At 42.2% G+C, this 19,454-nt stretch overlaps 1 protein-coding gene across 1 annotated transcript; it reads left to right on the top strand.

The window, feature by feature from the left end:
- Positions 1-8,829: 8,829 nt before the first annotated feature.
- On the top strand, positions 8,830-12,824 carry shisa7a (shisa family member 7a; the record flags this gene model as incomplete). Its single annotated transcript, XM_080540557.1, has 6 exons — positions 8,830-9,599; positions 9,925-10,082; positions 10,618-10,683; positions 11,320-11,505; positions 11,788-12,332; positions 12,420-12,824. 6 exons carry the CDS (start codon positions 8,830-8,832, stop codon positions 12,822-12,824), a joined length of 2,130 nt encoding a protein of 709 aa, XP_080396683.1.
- Positions 12,825-19,454: the final 6,630 nt, after the last annotated feature.

Raw genomic sequence — 19,454 nt, 5'->3', positions numbered from 1 at the left:
GTATTTTCAAGAGTGGTTTTAAAGTGACAGGCTTATATTCAGCTGTCTTGGTGTGTTAATGGGGTAATAGATATTTGGCTGTTGGGGAATAGACTCCAGGTGCAGGATTGTGCATACAGTTTTAAGACCATTCTGATCTATTTCTGGCATAGGTCACAATATGTCCATTCTGCTCTGGTAAATGTGGTTTTTATGAAATGTGCCACTTCATGAACACCTTATTTGTATCTTAATTACTTACCTGGTTAAATAGAGATGAACTAAATGAACTAAACCAAACTGCCCTCCCCCCCATGTGTATGCACTGTCCTGCTCCTTCTCTGTCCCATAGGCCACATTATGAAAACCAATGTTTTTCTCGATAGGGAAGCATCCATAGATTTGTTAGAAATTCTCACCACTTGATTCACTGCCGTGGCTTTGTTTCCTGGGCAGGTTTTCTTCTGCAGTTGTAATGTTGGGGCCTACATTTCCCAGGGAAACACTCTCAAGTATTGTCTTTAACTTCAGTGGAAAAGGTGCCTGGGAAACTGAGTCTTTGTGCAAACCTACGGGTGGGTATTTTTGTGTCCATTTAAGTTATTTGAATTAATAAAAAATGAGAAATATTTGAAGAAAAAAGTGGACGATGTCTCATGTTCTTTTGCTGTAAGATGAAGGTGAATGGGTGGATTGGCTGGACGAGTAGGGTTCCCAACTAAAAATGCTATCAAGGTCTAATTATATATATTTGAATTTAAAGTCATGTCATAGTCATACACTACAGTCATTCAAACCATATAGGAAAGGAATTGCAAGGCATCTGAGACATGGGTCGTCCCTATAGGCTTTCTCTCTTTCATTGCTTCCATCTCAAAATGTGTTAGAGGAGAACGTCTAAGGGGACAAACCTCTGATCTCTTCCAATCTGAGAAGAAAGCAACGAGGGAGGATTAGAGCAAAAGAGAGACTAGTAAGGCACACATGGCCTCTAAATGTTATACAGTGGCCTCCTCTCCGCAATGACCTGGAAACTGGATAGGTGAAGACGCTTAGCATTTTCATACAATCCTTATTTCTGAAGTGTGGATTTGTGCATTGACTCCCCCACATGGAAATAAATGGAATGGACATGTAAGATGGAAGCCCATGCTTCCGCCAATCCTATATCTGCCATGTGGGGGGGGGGTATACACTTTGAGTGAATTAAGATAATCAGTTCAGTTCAGTTTACTTTTTTTGTTGGCTTGGCTCACAGTCAGGAGTCACTATTTAAAAAAACATGATATTACAATATACTACACTGTATTAAGCAGAACAGAACAATCATGTGAAGTGCAAATTTACATTAGCAAATTAAGCAAGTTTATTTGTAAAACAGCAACATCATTGTCCTATTTACATTAAACCATGTATCTTTCAAAGGAAATACAGATATTGCTGACCCTTAATACATCTTTGTCATCAACTATTGTAACAAGGTATTATATTAATTGATAAATTAAATACCAAGCCCTTTGATGAAGGTCTGAGATGGCAGGAGTGGTTGTCTCCTAAAATCAATAGCCATATCTTCGGTCTTAGTTACATTTAGTTGGAGGAAAGAATCACATCATTTAACAAACTCCTCCACGAGAGGACCCATGCTCAGTTTTGAATTTGCCTTCAGCTGTCCAGTTCATTTAATGCAAAAACACAAAATGAAGCCAAGCTGTATTGAGATACACCCGTGAGCTCTGTACACACCTGCGCTGTCTACTGAAATGTGAACACAGCAGGATGTTATTTGACGTCCCTAATGAATGGCTCTGGCCTCACATTGCAGGCATGCCGAGCAGCCACCCACCTGTGTGGAAATAGAAAGCCTGCAGGTAATTATCATGGGCCTCAAACACCTGGGGTTTGGATTAACAGTGGAACCTCCATGAAACCCTCTTAGAAATGTTTACTGACGAAATGTCACCTCCTTCTTGTCAACCACCCACCTGACCTAGCTTACTTAATCGATTGTATTGACGGTCAGCCGTTTATTTCAGGATTTTGCACAGCAGGAGTGATTTGTGGTGAAAGATTTCAGAAGGTTCAGGGTACAGATATTGTGTCACCCACAAATGTGTTAGCTTTATGGCCTGTTTTTCTACACTTTTATAAGAGGGTAAATCTTATATCATCGGTCCAAGGATAGCAGGCATCATTTTAATCTGTATTGCACACATTAGAATGTTCTTGCATTTTCCGTCAACAAATGTTAATATGTATAGGCTAGGCCAATAACAATCATTTGGAAAAGGGGGGGGGGGGGGGGGGTAATGAGAGAACCCACATAGGCCTAACATGTTTATGTTGCACAGCACTGCATGGGAAAAAAATGGCAAACTTTACCTCTCAAAACAAATCAGTGTCTTGCGTTTAGTATCTCTCGTCATGGTTGATTGGCAGATTCACTCACACTCAGTGTTCCTCTTGGCTATTGCGCCATGTCCTCTCCCCCACCCCGTTTTTCAGTGCTTTCATAATTGCCACCAACATAATGACACAGTTGCTGTGGCAACCGTTGGTTCATCTCTCTCTCTCTCTCTCTCTCTCTCTCTCTCTCTCTCTCTCTCTCTCTCCCCCCCATCTCTCCTCTGAATTCCCACATCCACGTAAGAGATAAGACGAGAAGCATAATAGAAACATTACATATATTCAATGGCCGTGGTTTGATTTCCTTGTCATCTCTACTACTGATCATCATAGGTCTGAGGAAAGTCCTGATTAATGTAATGCAGAAGAGCATTTGTATACGTTTATTATGGCACCTATAGGTGCAACATTGTTGATAGTAATAAGTAATGTCTATTGTTTATTTTGCGATATTGGAACCAATCGCTGGACCATAATTACTTCCTCAAGCCAATTAGAGTTGATCATGTCAGGTAGGTATTCACCATAGGAAAACGCTGGATTAAACTCTCATCAGCACCAGTTTCAGAGACCAATCAGCGCGCGTCTGTGCTTGGCGGACCTTTGTGAAATCAGTCGCTCAATTGTGTGTGTGATCGGGATCGGAATATCTGAAGGGGCTCACACAAGCGACATGGATTAATGGCAACGCCGGGTTGTATTATAGGGAAAATGTGTAGTTTAATTGAGGAAAATGAAGAATGTGTCATTTTGACATGATGAAGTGGCTCGTCGCTGTACGGTTATTGCATTTTGTAGGTTAAACGTGCCATCTAGTCATATTTTGTAACATAAGACATTTCGCTGTGCAACACATGGAATTTATGCACAAACATTAGTTACCGAAAAATGTTTTCACTTGAAAAAGTCGGACAATTGTGAAAGATTACACTTTCAGATTTCAAATCTGGTAACTGCAGAGTTAAGTCAAAACATTTTTTTTTCATACAAGGAAAAGGAGTTGGGGGGAAATAAAGGAAATAGCGCAGATATCTGTATTGTCGACGGATACAGCCTACTGTAAGATACGCAACATGGGAGACAACAGACATTAATCGATCACTCCTTTTTTACTCTTAACCACCAGTTTGTCTGCTGTAAATTGAAAAGGAGTGAGACAGTCAGAACAGTTTTTTGCTTCAACAGTTTATAATCCTAATTGTCTATCAACGACATCTCGTCCGTAAATCTCTGAGATACAGTGCGCAACACACGCTGTCCTTCCAGCATCAACTCTAAAAGCAACGCACAGGTAAGGCAGTACATTCACCTTTTAATAACGCTGCAACATCATTAAAACAATTGCTTGCATAATAGTTTTCCATGATGTTAATATTTCTCGTTATACCTATTATCCACATCTAAATGTATCCTATCGATATGGATGAATACGAAATCAACAAAACAATTTGATAGAAGGTGCGCCACATATATTACCGTTAACTCTCAATCAAACACACCCTTATGAAAAGCATCTGACACCACACACACTGACACAGTTTTACACATTGGTACTGGTAGGTTACGTTAGTTATATATGAGTGAGACATTGAGTGAGACATTGACTACACACACCGACGCAGCCAGTCAGTGCACACACTCCGCTGCCGAAACACCCACACACTCTTAATGATACATGCAAGTCATACCCCGTAACCCACATAATATAGGCTATGATGGCAGTGGTTGAGCTACAAGTTATTAAAATATATAAATATGTAGCTATGCATGTACATCACATCACTGCGTACAGTCAGAGCAGGATATACACAGGTTTTGTTGCGCAGTTCTGAAACACTCAGCTGTGCCATTGATAATAGCTCTTTTGTTTGCACATTATTAGTTTATAGTGTTTCAATCTGAAGTAGGCTATCGGGAATGTTGTTCCAATGCATTTGAGTCATTTTGCATTTTGTTCTCCAAATGGGGGTGCACTTTGGTTCCTCACACCCCTATTTTTTTGATTCAACAACTGGGTAAATAGTTTATAGGCCTATAACCCCCTGCTTAGGTAGATATATTCAGTAAGTGTCGCATAGGCCCTAATTGACTCATTCTGCACTGGGATGTTCATCTTATTACAACATCACATCATAACACAATCCATCAACAGAACAAAACAACATGTTTGATTCTGTCTCTCTGCATGCCCGATGGCATATTCAGATCTGCATGGTGTTCAGAAATGGTATATAAGTTAAGCGGCATGTCACGCCTTCAATGGTCATGTAACTCTTGGATGCATCAACATGATCTGCACAATACTGAGTGTTTTTCCCTTCACCTTTCGTTCCCATTCATTCTCTCCCTCCCTCCCTCTCTCCCTCCCTCCCTCCCTCCCTCCCTCCCTCCTTCCCCTTAGCACACAGCATTGTATGTGAGACGGCATGCCCCCTGCTCCCACTCCTCACCTGCAATGCTTCAACTGTCAGCAAAGACAGAACTGTGGAGAGACAATGATCTGTAAGAGGTGCAAAGGCAAATGATGTAAAATCACATGTTTTTACAGTAAATGCATCCTCAGTCGTGAGTGTGTGGACAGGTACCTTGTTTGTAAAAGCAGTTAAGGGTACCCTCACAGATTTAGCATTACTAGTTACAGTGACGTGATGATATGGAGTAGAATGTGATATGGATAGTGGATACATGTACTAATGGAGGAGATCATAGTATCAAGGTGAACGACGAGGTGAGGGAGGTAAAAGTTTGAGATTATGGTTTGGTTAAGGGGTTGTAGATTGGACTCTATCTCCTTTTCCTCTCGCTCACACACACAGACAGAGCTGCAGTGCTATTCTGAGAGAGTTAGCTGCCTCAACCCACGCACTGAATCTGAGAAAGAGAGAGAAAGGCAGAATGAGGGAGATGGGAGAGAAGGAGAGCAAGAGGAATAAAAGGAGTGAGGGAGAGCGACTACAGAGAGGTTCCGAATGCCTGTGGAGTGTACTCTAGTCACACATGCACGCACACACACGCACACACGCACACATGCATACACGCAGGCACGCACGCACACACGCATGCATGCACGCACGCATGCACGCACGCACGCAGGCACGCACGCAGGCACGCACACACACACGCACACACACACACACACACACACACACACACACAGTAATAGGACATATGCAAATTCATATCTTATTTAATGTATGTACTCCTATCATGTTACCTTGTCTGGGTTGTGCATTTGTGCAGGTCTGTTTGGTGGTGGTGTTTGTGTACTGTGCTGTGTTGTGTTGTATTGGTAAGTGCTGGGAGAGAAATGTACTTGATTCTGTGCCACCCACACACACCGCCCTCCCACTCACGGTCGTCTCTGCGTCTCTACCTCTGGCTCTTCCCGCTCTCCCCACCAACTCTCTGCTCATTTAAATCCCTACCCTGCATTTATCCCCCTTCTCTCTCTCTCTCTCTCTCTCTCTCTCTCTCTCTCTCTCTCTCTCTCTCTCTCTCTCTCTCTCTCTCCCTCTCTCTCTCTCTCTCACTCTCTCTCTCTCTCTCTCTCTCCCTCTCTCTCTCTCTCTCCCTCTCTCTCTCTCTCTCTCCCTCTCTCTCTCTCTCTCTCTCTCTCTCTCTCTCTTTCTCATCAGCTTTTCAGGAGCTTGTGCTCCTGCAAAAGGCACAGACACACTAACACACTAACAATACACACATAGCCTACATACATGTAATATAGTATAAGCAGAAACACGCACGCACGCACGCACATATGCACGCATGCACGCATGCACGCACGCATGCACACACACACTCACACACCTGCACACACGCACAAACACCCCACCTGCACACACGCACAAACACCCTGTATACCCTGACACATACAAATGTTAAATCTTTCAATTTGTTAAATCCTAACAAATTATGGAAAGAATACTTCAAATGTAAAATTCTGCACACAATGTTAATGCTCCAAGCATGCATTGGTGTGTTTGTGTGTGTGTGTGTGTGTGTGTGTGTGTGTGTGTGTGTCTGTGTGTGTTTATGTGTATGTGTGTGTGTCTGTGTGTGTGTGCACGTGAGCTTAAGGATGCTTGGAAGCCCTGGTGTAGGTCTGTATATGAGCATATGAGGATGCAGGGGAGCGAGTCTTGGCTTTCAGATACCAGAGAGTGCAGGTGTGTCATGGTGCTGGTGGGTCATAGTGGGCAAGTGTCATGTGGAGCTGGTGGGAGATGTCTCAGGGCCTGTCTGTCTGTCTGTCCACACAGAGCCCCTCTGTCCCTGGCCACTGGTGGGAAAACAATGCCCCAGCTGTGGGGTTGCTCTGGTGCCCCCTCCTGGCCCTTTATTTCTCTATGTCTGGGGCTCCCACTCCCTCTTCTGGTTGGGCTATCCTTTGCTCTAACTGAGTGTGTGTGTGTGTGTGTGTGTGTGTGTGTGTGTGTGTGTGTGTGTATGCTTGGAAGCCCTGGGTGTGTGTCCGTGTGAGAATACAAGGGAGTATGTGTGGCCTTTATTATGCCAGAGAGTGCAGGTGTGTTGTGTGTGTGTGTGTGTGTGTGTGTGTGTGTGTGTGTGTGTGTGTGTTTGTGGGAGAGTGAGAGAGAGAGAGAGAGATGTTGAGCTCCCTCCTCCTAATCAATTCATTAATTTGTGTTCCAGAGTATTCCTACATCAGCCAAGACATTCCAGTCCCAATCCCCTTCATCCAAAACTGAAGACAATCCAGGAAACCAAGCAGAATTTACAGGGAAGTTGAACTTCTTTTGAGGAGTTCTTTGGAACAACAGTGAGAACCGCCTGCATCTCTCATCCATTGTCTTTCTTCACTGAACTTTTCTTAGAAGGTTAGAGAAACATGCTCTGAAACAAGTGGAGCCATCAGCAATTTCAGCATCCTAACCCCCCCCCCCCCCTCCTCCACCCCCCATCCGTGCCTACATGCTCGGCGACAGATAGGGACATTTTTGATAATTATATGTAATTATAATTCGTGTGGGAGACAGGGCTGCCTCTGTCTATTATCGCTGATAACCTCAAACACAATAACTTCACACATTTACATATTTTTATCCAAAAATGCTCTCCTTTCAGCTTCAGCACTGGTTCAGGAATAATTTCAGTTATTGAGAGAAGTGGCACATGGAACGGCAATGTGCTATTCACTTTTCTCTCATCACAATGTGAGACAATTGAATTGCTGTCTATTTAAATAAAACAACATTTGTTGCACTGTTTTATATTCACCCCACATTTGCAGTATTCATCGTACTCACTCTGTCCTTAATGTAGGCCGCTCTACCAATCAGTAGTACAGTAAGTGCCAGGCATGTGCCTGCCTATGCATATTATATTAAACTATAAAATATTTAGGTAAATAAGTGGCGAATGCATAGATGTAGTGCCCAGTGCTGTTTAAAAGTGTGGCAGAGTGATGTCCTGCTTCAAAATAACACACTAAATTAACAAAACATTGTTGCGAATCAGTCCTCTCAACCGTCAACCTTTCTCTTACTGACATTTGTTTACAAAGCATAAAAGCACAGTATCGTGAAGATTATTTTGAATTAAATTAATATAGCTGTTGTTGCTTCTTCAGAAAGAAGTAGCCTGCAGGTTATAACCCTTGAATGTATCCGGTGCTGAATTGGAATAGTCAAAACATTCATGAAGAGAAAAGACGGAGGGAAACTATTTAGTGTTTACATCCTAACGACAATCTTTACAGAAAACTCTTGCCCTTAACAGTATAGTTGTACTTTTCTGACAATACTATTTTAAGTGCCATAACTGAAAGTAAATGTATAGGTGTGTCATATTGCAGTGTGGCAGCTTACAGTACTCCTTGCCATTAGCCACTTCAGCATTCAAAGCCTGCACAGCGATTCGACAGAGACAAAGCACAACATGATCTGGAAAACGTGATGTTGAAGGTCAAATCCCTCTTTCACAGATTTCACCTCTTGAAGGAGATTTAAATTATCTTTGTATGTTTGTGAAAGTTCCAATTAACTTCCAAGCTACATTTACATAATTTTATAGCTACAACTTGCACATTATTGTTCAAACAGGAAGTGAAAAGAGACAAGAATGGTGCATTGTGGCTTGTAAATCAGTAACCTCAAATGTATTCAAAGTCTTTTCTAATATACTTTTTTTTTTTTTTTAAACAATGTAAATACATCTGTCACCAATGGTTGACACTTATAACTTCATATTAGTGGAGTTAGTCCTTTTCTCTTTCATTGTCACTTATCTTTTTACCGTCGTACTTTATAAATATTCTATATCGTAAGGGGTATCTATTATTCAGCTATATGTTCCCTACACACACATTCGTTATTGAATTAGGATATTTTTAAACTATGAATACCAAACTTCTTCCTGTTAACATTTTAGTAAGTGGAGAATCACGTTGAGTCAACGACAGAAAATAGAGCTCTTAGTCATGTAAAGATGACGCCCACCACCAATCTCAGAGTCCTTGCCATCTCCCTTCTCTCTCTCCTTGCTGCCCCACTTATCAATGCTGAGGAGAGCTCTCCCCCTCCCCTTCCCCTACACACCCAACCCCTCCAGGAGGGGTCCACTACCCAGCCTCAGACCACCCCTAGCCCCCCTCTCCTCCTCCTGGCCATCCATGCTAACCTGCGGCCTGCGGCACTCCGGGGGGGCAGGCCCAAAACCCCAAAGAACCTTCCAGAAACCCCAGAAGGTGAGGTTCTGGAGACCCCTCCCAGACCCCTGGCCCAGGTCATGTTCCCCAAAAACGTGACGTCGACAGGTGCTCTCGCGCCCCCCTGGGGAGCGGCCCAGGTGGTGCCTCCTCCCAGGCGTCTGGTGAACGTGGACGTCTGTCGCGGTTACTATGACGTCATGGGCCAGTTCGACAACACATTCAACTGCTCCAAGGACAACTTCATCTACTGCTGCGGGACCTGCCACTACCGCTTCTGCTGTCCCGACCCCAACCGGCGCTTGGAGCAGCACACCTGTTCCAATTACGAATCCCCGGACTGGGCCAAGAGCCCGCCACCGCCCTCCGTGTCCCTGGACGACGACTCGGACTCCTCGGACGACCTGGACCCTCTCAAGCTGCAGAGCCACAACACAGGGTTTGTGATCGGGGGCGTGGTGGTGTTCATGGTGGCTGTCGCCGTGGGGATCAAGGTGGTGTTCAACAAGGTGTCACAGGAGGCCAACCACAGAGATCTCAATATGCCCAGGTGAGAGGAGAGGAGTCAATGGATGAATGAATGTATCAATCCGTCAGTCAGTCCCTCATATTTATAGAGAAATATCTACAGATTATTGGATTAACCAGAATACTGATATCAATTAATATGCATAATTGTCTCGGTTGGGGAATGTCAAATAGATAACCAAGATATGTTTCATATGTTTCATATCTAACATATATCTTTCATATAACCAAGCGCTTTGAATTGTATTCATGTACGAAAGGCGCCATATAAATAAAGTTTCACTTCACTTCACTTCACTTCACCTTTATCCTGTGATGTCTTATTGGTGATGTCATTTCCTGTCCAGAGCACTGGTTGACATGCTGCGTCACCAATCCAGTCCTGTCCAACAGGACGAGAGGAACAACAGTGTGGCTCTGGGTTCTTCAGGGGACGGACAGGGGACACTGGGGAGGCCTCCCAAAAACATCTACGCCCCTGGCCTGCCTAGCAAGGACAACAGACGTGAGTGACAAGGGGGAGTTATTGTTCAGAAGGAAGGAATGGTGGCATATCTGTAGAAAAAGGGAAATTAATTATTTTCTTCAAATTGGATAAGATGGATCGTATATAGAACTGTTTCAAAATGTTTTCCTGTTCTGAACGCAACCTAGGAGGGTCAAGAGGATAGAGAGGGAGAGTAATGCATGTACAGTATATATATGTTAGCATGTTCAGGGGTTCAAAATGCGTGAGTGATAAGCTTGATCTTAACATGGTTAATATGCCATAAAGCTGGAATAAAGCTGCCTGATAACATCCATAGATTAACACATGCACGCTGGCTCCACATCCTGTAAAGGACACACACACACACACACACACACACAGACACACACACACACACACACACATACACCCCCCCCCCCACACACACACACACACACACACACACACACACACACACACACACACACACACACACACACACACACACACACACACACACACACACTACATAATGTTGGTCCACAGCTGATGACTCTGTTTTGTTTATCAGTGGGGAATTTGCAGCACAATTTCATCCACTCGTCAGGTTCCAGCCCTAAACACACGGCTACTATCGGTAAGACAACTGGTGCAGTTAATGTCCCAGTGACAAACTGTACAATGTACGCTATTATGTAAACATACAGCTGAGGTGAATCTCTGTTTTATGTAAACTAACTTTTTAGGCATGCACGTGGTTTCATCCATTTGATATTACTGTATTATTATGATACAAACATAAGATAATGATTCTCTCATCAAAAACAACACATACCATAGGGTAATGTAACTAACTATGGCCTACTTTGAGTAACTCTAGTCAAAGCTGCTTTTGATTATAAGACATTTCATTGAAATGCTGTCAGACAGGAATGTGGTGGTCTGTTGTGGTTCATGTATGATTCTACCTGTCCATTCCTCCTCTCACTTCTTTGTAATATGTAAGAGTAAATTCCACTCTACATACTGTATAGCCCAATGCACACGGCGTGCGAGTTTGTCGCACCGCCGAATTCGATTCCATTGTTTTGAATGCATCTCAATGAGACAATGCACACGGCGTGCGATGCGATATTGTCGCACGACAACATTCGATTCTCCATTCACAGTCATTCATTCATTAGTGTGAATTGAGAATCGAATGTTGTCGTGCGACAAAATCGCACGCCGTGTGCATTGGCCTTATGCCTTTTCTTCTTCTCTCTCCCTAAAGAGCGCACCCCTCGTATGAACAATGCTCAGCTGGCGGCTGGAGGCACTCTCCTCTCCAGCAAACACAACAACACTAAATCCCAGCCGGCCTTCCACCACTCCCTCCACAACCTGGCCCAGCTGCCCCCCTCTTACGAGAGCGCCACCAAGCCAGAGCTCAACAGATACTCCTCACTCAAACGCCTTGGTTAGTATACCTATACACCAATCTCATGAGAATTAACTGGGACAGAAGAACTCCCCAAATGGGTCAATTTAGAATTATTTTTATAATAATTATAATAATAATACCTTTTTAAAAAAAGTGCTCTTCTAATCTGATTTATCGTGGATAATAATTACACAGATTCAGCATCCCACACTAAAAGAAGGATAGCTAAGAATCTTATGCGCTAGCATTGCTATTCCTGAACCCTGAACCAAAATATATCTTTCTCTTACTGTTTACTCGTTATGTTTGTTATTCTAGAAAAGGGTCTTGATGAGTATTCATCTGGCTACTGCACCGCCAAGCGCCGACCGCATACGGCCCAGCCTGCCCTCCAGAGCTCCCAGCACCACCTCCACTGGGGCGAGGACTACACCCTCGGCGGGAGGGGTACCCTCCCCAGGCACGCGGTCCGACCTTGGATCCAGCCCACTGGCATGCCCGCCGGCATGCCCACCTCCCCCACCCCGAACCCCTACCCCCTGGACCCCCCGGAGCCCCAGTACAATGCCAACTACGACACCCTCTCCAAGCCTGCCCGGAAGGTCAAGTCCCAGGACCAGCTCCTGATGAACATGGGGGACGTCCCCGGGAACACTGGCACTCTCTCCAGGCTCTCCAAGAACCAACAGCACCAGTACTACAAAGCCATGGCTGCTGCCACCAAGAGTTCTTCCAACACCCAGACCCTGACCCGCAACAAGCCCCAGGAGAGGCAGCTCATGTCCCCAGACCATCTGGATCAGAGAATGGATAGGGGTGGGGGGGTAGGAGTGGTGGATCCATATGCCCATGGAGGAGGAGAACGAGGAGGAGGAGGAGGAGAAAGAGGAGGAGGAGGAGAAAGAGGAGGAGGAGGAGAAAGAGGAGGAGAAAGAGGAGGAGGAGGAGAAAGAGGAGGAGGCATGGTCCCTACCCTGCCCCGTCCCACCTCGCAGCAGAAGACGCAGTCCCAGCAGAATGTGTGTGCCACCCCCTCTCTTGACCGCCACCACATGATCAAGATGAACTCTCACCCCACCTCCGGGAGGGAACAGGAAAGGAGCTCAGCCATGACGGGGCATATGAGCGGGGGCATGGGCTGGGGTGGAGAGATGCCCGGGGCATCAGGGGTAGTCATGGGAACAGGGACGCTAGGGGGCCACAGGGACAGAAGGATGGCTTTTGCAGCGAAGAGGCAGAACACTATTGAGCAGTTACACTTTATACCTGGAGGGGGCGGTGCACCTGTGGGAGGAGGTGGGGGAGGAGGCAGTCAGGGGATCAGGACAGGAAGTAAGAATGAGGTGACGGTGTGAGAGTTGCTTGAAGCGAGAATTTGCCTCTAACCACATATCTAGAAACAAATAACCCTACCCCAAAAATAAATCGACCCTTAACTGTTAGGGGACGAAAATATTATAATAATATTTATATGTGGTTATGGGCAACTTCTGGGTCTGGGGAAGAGGAGGGATCTAGACTTGAGTGTTCAGGGAGAGAGTGGACCTATGAGCCTACAGGAATGAGAAAGTGTTTTTACAAAACTGTAAATATGGTTAGAGCGATAATGGACATGGTTAAAGATCAAGCCGCAAACTTCAGTTTGCTGATGAGAGTGGGGTATGGAGTTTTCCTGCCATTTTTTATATATGTATGTGATATATCAGCCATATTTCGTATCAGAATTTGCCATATTGCCATATACACTGGTGCCATGATGTTTAACTGAAGAAAAAAACATTGGGGAAATTAGATGGGACCAAGGGAAGAAACTGGTTTTGTTTTGTTTATGTTTTGTTTATTAGCCTGAATGTTTTAAAGAATAAACAAACGTCGGAGCCATATTAGAGAGGGACCAAGATTATATACCTAAAACGAAAGGGAGGGAAGAGTGATAGGTTGTGTCGTGCCATTAACAAAAACAGGACATGTTGTGGAATGTTTGTAACAAAGGACGCTATTTTTCCCTATGAAGCATATTTGACCTATTACCCTCTGAATTCTCAAGCTGCACATTTTGGGCCAATTACAACTTACACAGTAGAGACATGTCTTACAACACAATGAACCAGCTGAGGTGGAATGGAGCCAGCCTGATGAGGGGTTTCATAAAAATAATGCAGGGAGAAGAGTGAAGGAGGGGGGGGGGGCAGTCTCACTTTGAAGGTTATATGGTTAAGATTTGGGGAAGTGTAAGCTGATCCTAGTTTTGTGTAGAGGGGCAATTTCTACCCGGCGCTCCCCTGTCCCAACACGACATCAGGACTTGTGAAAGTGATGATGGGACAATGAAATGAGATTGAGCCATGAATAATTTAGTTTTGAACACAGTTTTTTTGAGTTTATCAGGCGATGATCGACACAGCACAAAGATATGTTTTTAGCCAACCGATAGTGTGACTACTCTAAGCACAGGAAGTAGTTGTTTTTTCTTCATAGAGCACAAATGAGTTGAATATGATGCAGGGGTTGCACTGACATAACTGTCCTTCAAAGCCATGTACGGAGATACAAAGACAATACCACAGAGGAAGCTCGTCTGACAATCACATTTTTCTTATATTCAACAGAAGACAAACGATTACAAGCCAATGACATTTTCTATAGACACCACAAGTTTATTGGCTTCTGAAGTCCTGAGCAAGCCAAAGTGTGTGTATCCAGGGATTTAAACTGTACCAAGGCAGTGGCCTACTTCATAGGATGACTCTAATGATAGAGCCGTCAGAGGTGGTGGTCAGAAGAGACTATGGCTAGGATGCCCTTCCCTCTTCAGAAGAGGACCTTGCTCTATCATAGTAACACAATTTCAGCCATTCTCTGACTATGGGTAAAAAATGTCATCATCAATAATAACGCTTAACAATACTAAGGGCTATCCTATCCTACATGTAATATCTATGGTCCATATAATATGGTTAATATATTACGCTATCTCTTGATTTTTGTGTTGATATTGTCACTGATGTGTGAGTACTAATGTGCTGTAGATACCTGACGTTTTAACTTGTGAAAAACCAACAGCAGTTTCAGCACAGTTCATAACAGTAAGAAACACTGAGACAAAACTCCTTTTGCACAAAGCTATCCCCTGATATTTGCACCAGATACAGACAAACATGCTTTGTATCACGTCTTCAAGGTTTACATCCTGCAGAAACTCACTGGTGATCGGGTTCGAGGCTGTGTGATTCTGAGACTTTTGAGAGAGACTTGTATTGGATTGAGTCATACAGTATATTGCTTTCAAATGGATGGAAGAGACATCTGACATAATTCAGACTCATGCAGTGCTGGGTTTGGGTTCAGTCAACTCTGAGAGCTTAGAGAGATGATGGCCATGGTTGATAGATACAGATTTTCTTTTGACAATCTTCCTATACACAATGCTAAGTCTGTGTTGGTTATTGTCATGATTATGACAAGTGTTATTATTAATAATTATTATAATTGTTGTTGTTATTATTAATGATTATCTTATAGTTATGATGTTGATGTTCTTTTTTCTTGGTGGGATTTTAAGTGTTCTCATGTCTTTAGATACCTAACTTTCTCATGACTTTTTTGTTTTGTTACATCTGAACACAAAATAAGGGTTCAAACATAGTCTAAATCTTGATGCATGCCAACTTCATGTCATGGGAAAGCATTGAGAATATGCCAGAATACAAGATTTCTCATATGAGACAGTGGCCCAATTCCAATCCTATCTCTAGTGCCTACCCTTAGGCTTAATCTCCCCATGATGATCTAAACGTATTGCATATTCTGATTGCATATTCTCAGTTATGTACGGTAGTAATTCCTCCTGGCATGTTGGGTACATCTCTTCCATTCTAAACTACCAGTTAAGACCAGAGTGTAAATAAGTGCATAAGGATAGAGGCAAAGAAGAGATATTTTTGGGACTGGGCCAACATTTAAATGTTTATGTGTTAATGCCAACGAGAGATATTTCTATCATCTTGGATGCCACTGCCTGACAAACCCAATAACATCAAAAGAGGTAAACACATGATGTTGTGTGTGTGTGCGTGTGTATGTATGTATGTGTGGGTGTGTGTGTGTGAATAGGAATGTCTTTAACACACATGTTGGTAAATGAGGGTATAACTAACTACCTGAATGTTTTGAGTCACAGTGTCTTTTTTCAGGGAATTTGGACAGCTGACCTAGTTTAAGATTTTTATTCAAGTCACAAAAAGTCTGTAGCAATGTCTGTATATCTCCACAAGCCATAACCATTAAAACACTAATTACACTCTGCCATTATTTTATATATGGTAAACCTGATTTGTGTAGGTATTGTATTTTGTATAGCTAGTACAATCAGAATATTTAATGGGTTGTGGCTCTCTTCTATAACACTTCTATAATTTGAGGCTTCAATGAATTACATTTGAGTAAGCCTATTTAATGGAATATATAGTGCCAGATTCATATAACATAGTTCTATTATGCGGCAACAGGGATATATTTTATCACAATAATGAGAAATAACATGTAATACATTAGTAAATTAAAGGTAAATGATATGGTGTAGACATGTTAGTATTATCAGTATCATGAATTCATTTAGATAGACTAACATTTGTATGGAATGGTCTTACATTTACGACAGTGAAATTCATGAATTTGTTTTCATGGCTGTTATTACATTTCATATAGGCCTCCTATTTCTCCAATGCATTTGAATCCCCATGGATATACAGCAGTGAACAAACACAATATTTGTAAAATAAAGTTGGTAGAAAATGTGTTTGACTATGTCCTTACTTTCATCCTACATTAAGTTACTGTAATATATAGCTTGCAGGCCTGCTGACTGGATCAATTAATGGATCATTGACTTGTAGACAGGTAAGCTTTATAAATCAATCAATCAAACTTGATGTACATAGCACATTTCATACGCAAATGTAATAATAATAAATAAAAACACAAGATGGAAAAGAAAACAGGAGAGGATCATAACAAATAAAGTATTACATTAATCAAAACAGGAAAAGAAACAAAGACCATGGGATGATGCAAGGTAAGGGAATAGATTATTAATAGAAAATAATAAGATGAGGCAAAAAAACAAACAACAAAAACTCATGGACTAAAATCAAGCAAGGCTTAAAGGTGTTTTTTTTTTTTTTTTTTTTTTACATAGGCCTACACTTAAAAAATAAAATAAAAAATCTAGGTAGAACCTTCTTTTCCTATGAATGTAGGCTAAATCTGCCTATTTATTGTCTTGTAACGCAATGTCAGAAACCGAAGCCTAAGAATGTTAGTCTTTTACACTTTTATTCAACAATTTAACAATAAAACCTAAAAATCCAAATTCAAATGAGGCTGCAGAAAAAATCTAAAATGTTCAACAACAACTGGGCGTTAAGTATGTAAACTGTAATGACATCCAAAACAAATAGAAAAAAATAAAACGCATATCGCCTAGAGAACATTGCATGAATGCTCATTGCTTGACTTCAGACACGGCGTGAGCTCAGAATGACAAGGTTCTATCTCCGTTTAGAATGAGAAGGTTCTATCTCCGTTTAGAATGAGAAGGTTCTATCTCCGTTTAGAATGATAAGGTTCTATCTCCGTTTAGAATGATAAGGTTCTATCTCCATTTAGGGCAGTTCAGAGATATTGAGTGTCGAGCGTTTTTACATTCCATTATGTTTTGTGAGATGGAACCTTTGTATTTTATTAATTACTAACTAAAAAAAGTTGACATAAAAATATATATAACACCACACAGCCATTAATAAACACCTAATGGATCAGATTATGTAAAAAAAAAAAAAAAAAAAAAAAAAAAAAAAAAATTTGACAGAAATGGAGATAGAACCGTATAATTCTAAACTCATGACGGGTTTAGATAGATAGATAGATAGATTAGGTTATTATGGGAGTGAGACACTATCTCATCCGCGGCCAAAACAAACAAACGGCCGCCATTTTAACGTCTCCGGTCTCGGGCTGCAGCATGTAGCCAGTAAAATGGCTTCAACCTCCCGTAGCGTCGGAATTAACTTCTCACATTTCTCATATAATTTATCTAGACATTCGGGTGCATATACGTTCGGCGACTAACAAGATTGCATGTTGTATTAGATGTAACCAAATGGGAAATTAAAGCAGTTCATTAACAACGTTAGCTTAGCTTAGCTTAGCTTAGCTTTTGCCAAGGTAACCAAAACAACAACTGAACCACAAAAATCTACCCGGAAACATTTTTCTACGGGCCGGAAAAGGACCGTTGTTCAGGGCGCACACGTCACTCACTTTTACCCCCCCAAAAAAATATCAACGGACCGTCCAAAACATTTTTAGCACGACTAAAACATCACCAACTCATCAGTGCCAATGGGGATTTGATTCTGCCAAATGTTCAAGGAAACAGTTTTAGCCTCAAATACACTGATTATCTCGAAGGGAAAAGGGGGCGAGCATTAGCGTTCACCCTAGCTCAGCATCAGTGGAAAATGGCTATGGTGGCTAACGCAGAGTGGAAAACAGCACGCAGAAACGGAGCTAGATGGTAGCTAGAAGGCGTGACAGGCCTCATCTATCTGACTGCTCTCGATACTGGATGTGTTGGAGGTAAAAATGAATTTTCCGAATTCATTTGACGCAGATGCATGCTCAGTATGTTAAATGCATGTACCGTTTTAAGTGGAACAGTGCATGTTAACTTATGCATGTTTTTTTTCTCTTGATTGCGTGCGTAAACCTGCTGCACGCTGCGTAAACTGTGTAAATAAGTCAGACTCAGAAAGAATATGAATGTTGCCTAAAAAGGTGTCAGTTTTTACACTCAAGCGCGTCTGAATTCTCAGCTGTTAAATACGGGCTGTTTACAGGATGCATTGCTGCCTCAAGTGAATATTCCTACTAAATGCTATTGTTGTCCAGACGTTGTTGTAGGTAAACATGTTTGCAAGTGACTGAAAACAGTTGAGTTGCTGATTCAGAATGTCTGTCCCTCCACAGGATTGGCCATCTGCATTAATGTGAGAGGCAATCAAAAGATGGGATTGTGAAATAAAAATCATCTCCCTCCTCCGCTGTCGGGGGAACCACTCCCCCCCGCAGCAAACACATTGTTTTGACTCATTGACATGTCAAAAGTCTAAGGTAAGATTTGTCATAACTCGGTATGGCGACTGCTGGACTGCCCAATGATAATTCATAAATGAGCCTATTACATTTGTGGGGACCGCATCCTCATTTGACACTTCATTAATTAATAGTACTGAATTAGGATATGACTGTTACTAATAATAATGCTATTTGCATTATTAATAATAGTGCTGAAGTAGGATAGTACTAATGACACGGTTTTTATTCGTAGTACTAGATGATGGTAATGTGCTGATGATTGGGTTGTTAACCATACCCCAAAAATGACTGACTGAATCTTGACCACCACTTTCACACATTCTGTTGAATGATTGAATCTGCTAAATGTTAATGTATTCACTTTAAGGACATTTGAAAATGTAATGTTGAGGATTCCTACCACTTACTGTGTAAAAATGAATTATACTTGAATTTTAAAGAAAATGCTGCTTAGTGGATACATTGTCCTTGTTGCAAAGCAGTCCTTGAATAAGAAAAGAGGCACACTCAATGCCCCCACTTCTGCCTCCCACTGGAGTGGCATGTAATACAGAGTTATAACATTTTAATAATTACCAAGTAATGAAGCTTTGTTATGATGTCCTTCAAATTACTTGTTTTTCAGACAGAGGAAGCCAACGTCAGCTCTTCTTGGAACAGGGGTGAAGAAATTGACTTGGATGAGGAAGGAAAACATGATAAGGATGTCAACACTGTAACTGATACAGACAACAAACATCCGTCAACCGAACTGCTCCCCAATAAAGATTGTTCCGTGCCATTAAACGCAACGCAACGCAATTGCCCCCAAAACAAACAGAATCAGC

Source organism: Nansenia antarctica, assembly GCF_963989245.1.
Source record: "Nansenia antarctica genome assembly, chromosome: 10".
NCBI classification, from domain to species: Eukaryota; Metazoa; Chordata; class Actinopteri; order Argentiniformes; family Microstomatidae; genus Nansenia; species Nansenia antarctica.
Note: the sequence above shows the minus strand (reverse complement) of the source record. Positions and strands in the feature narration are given on the sequence as shown.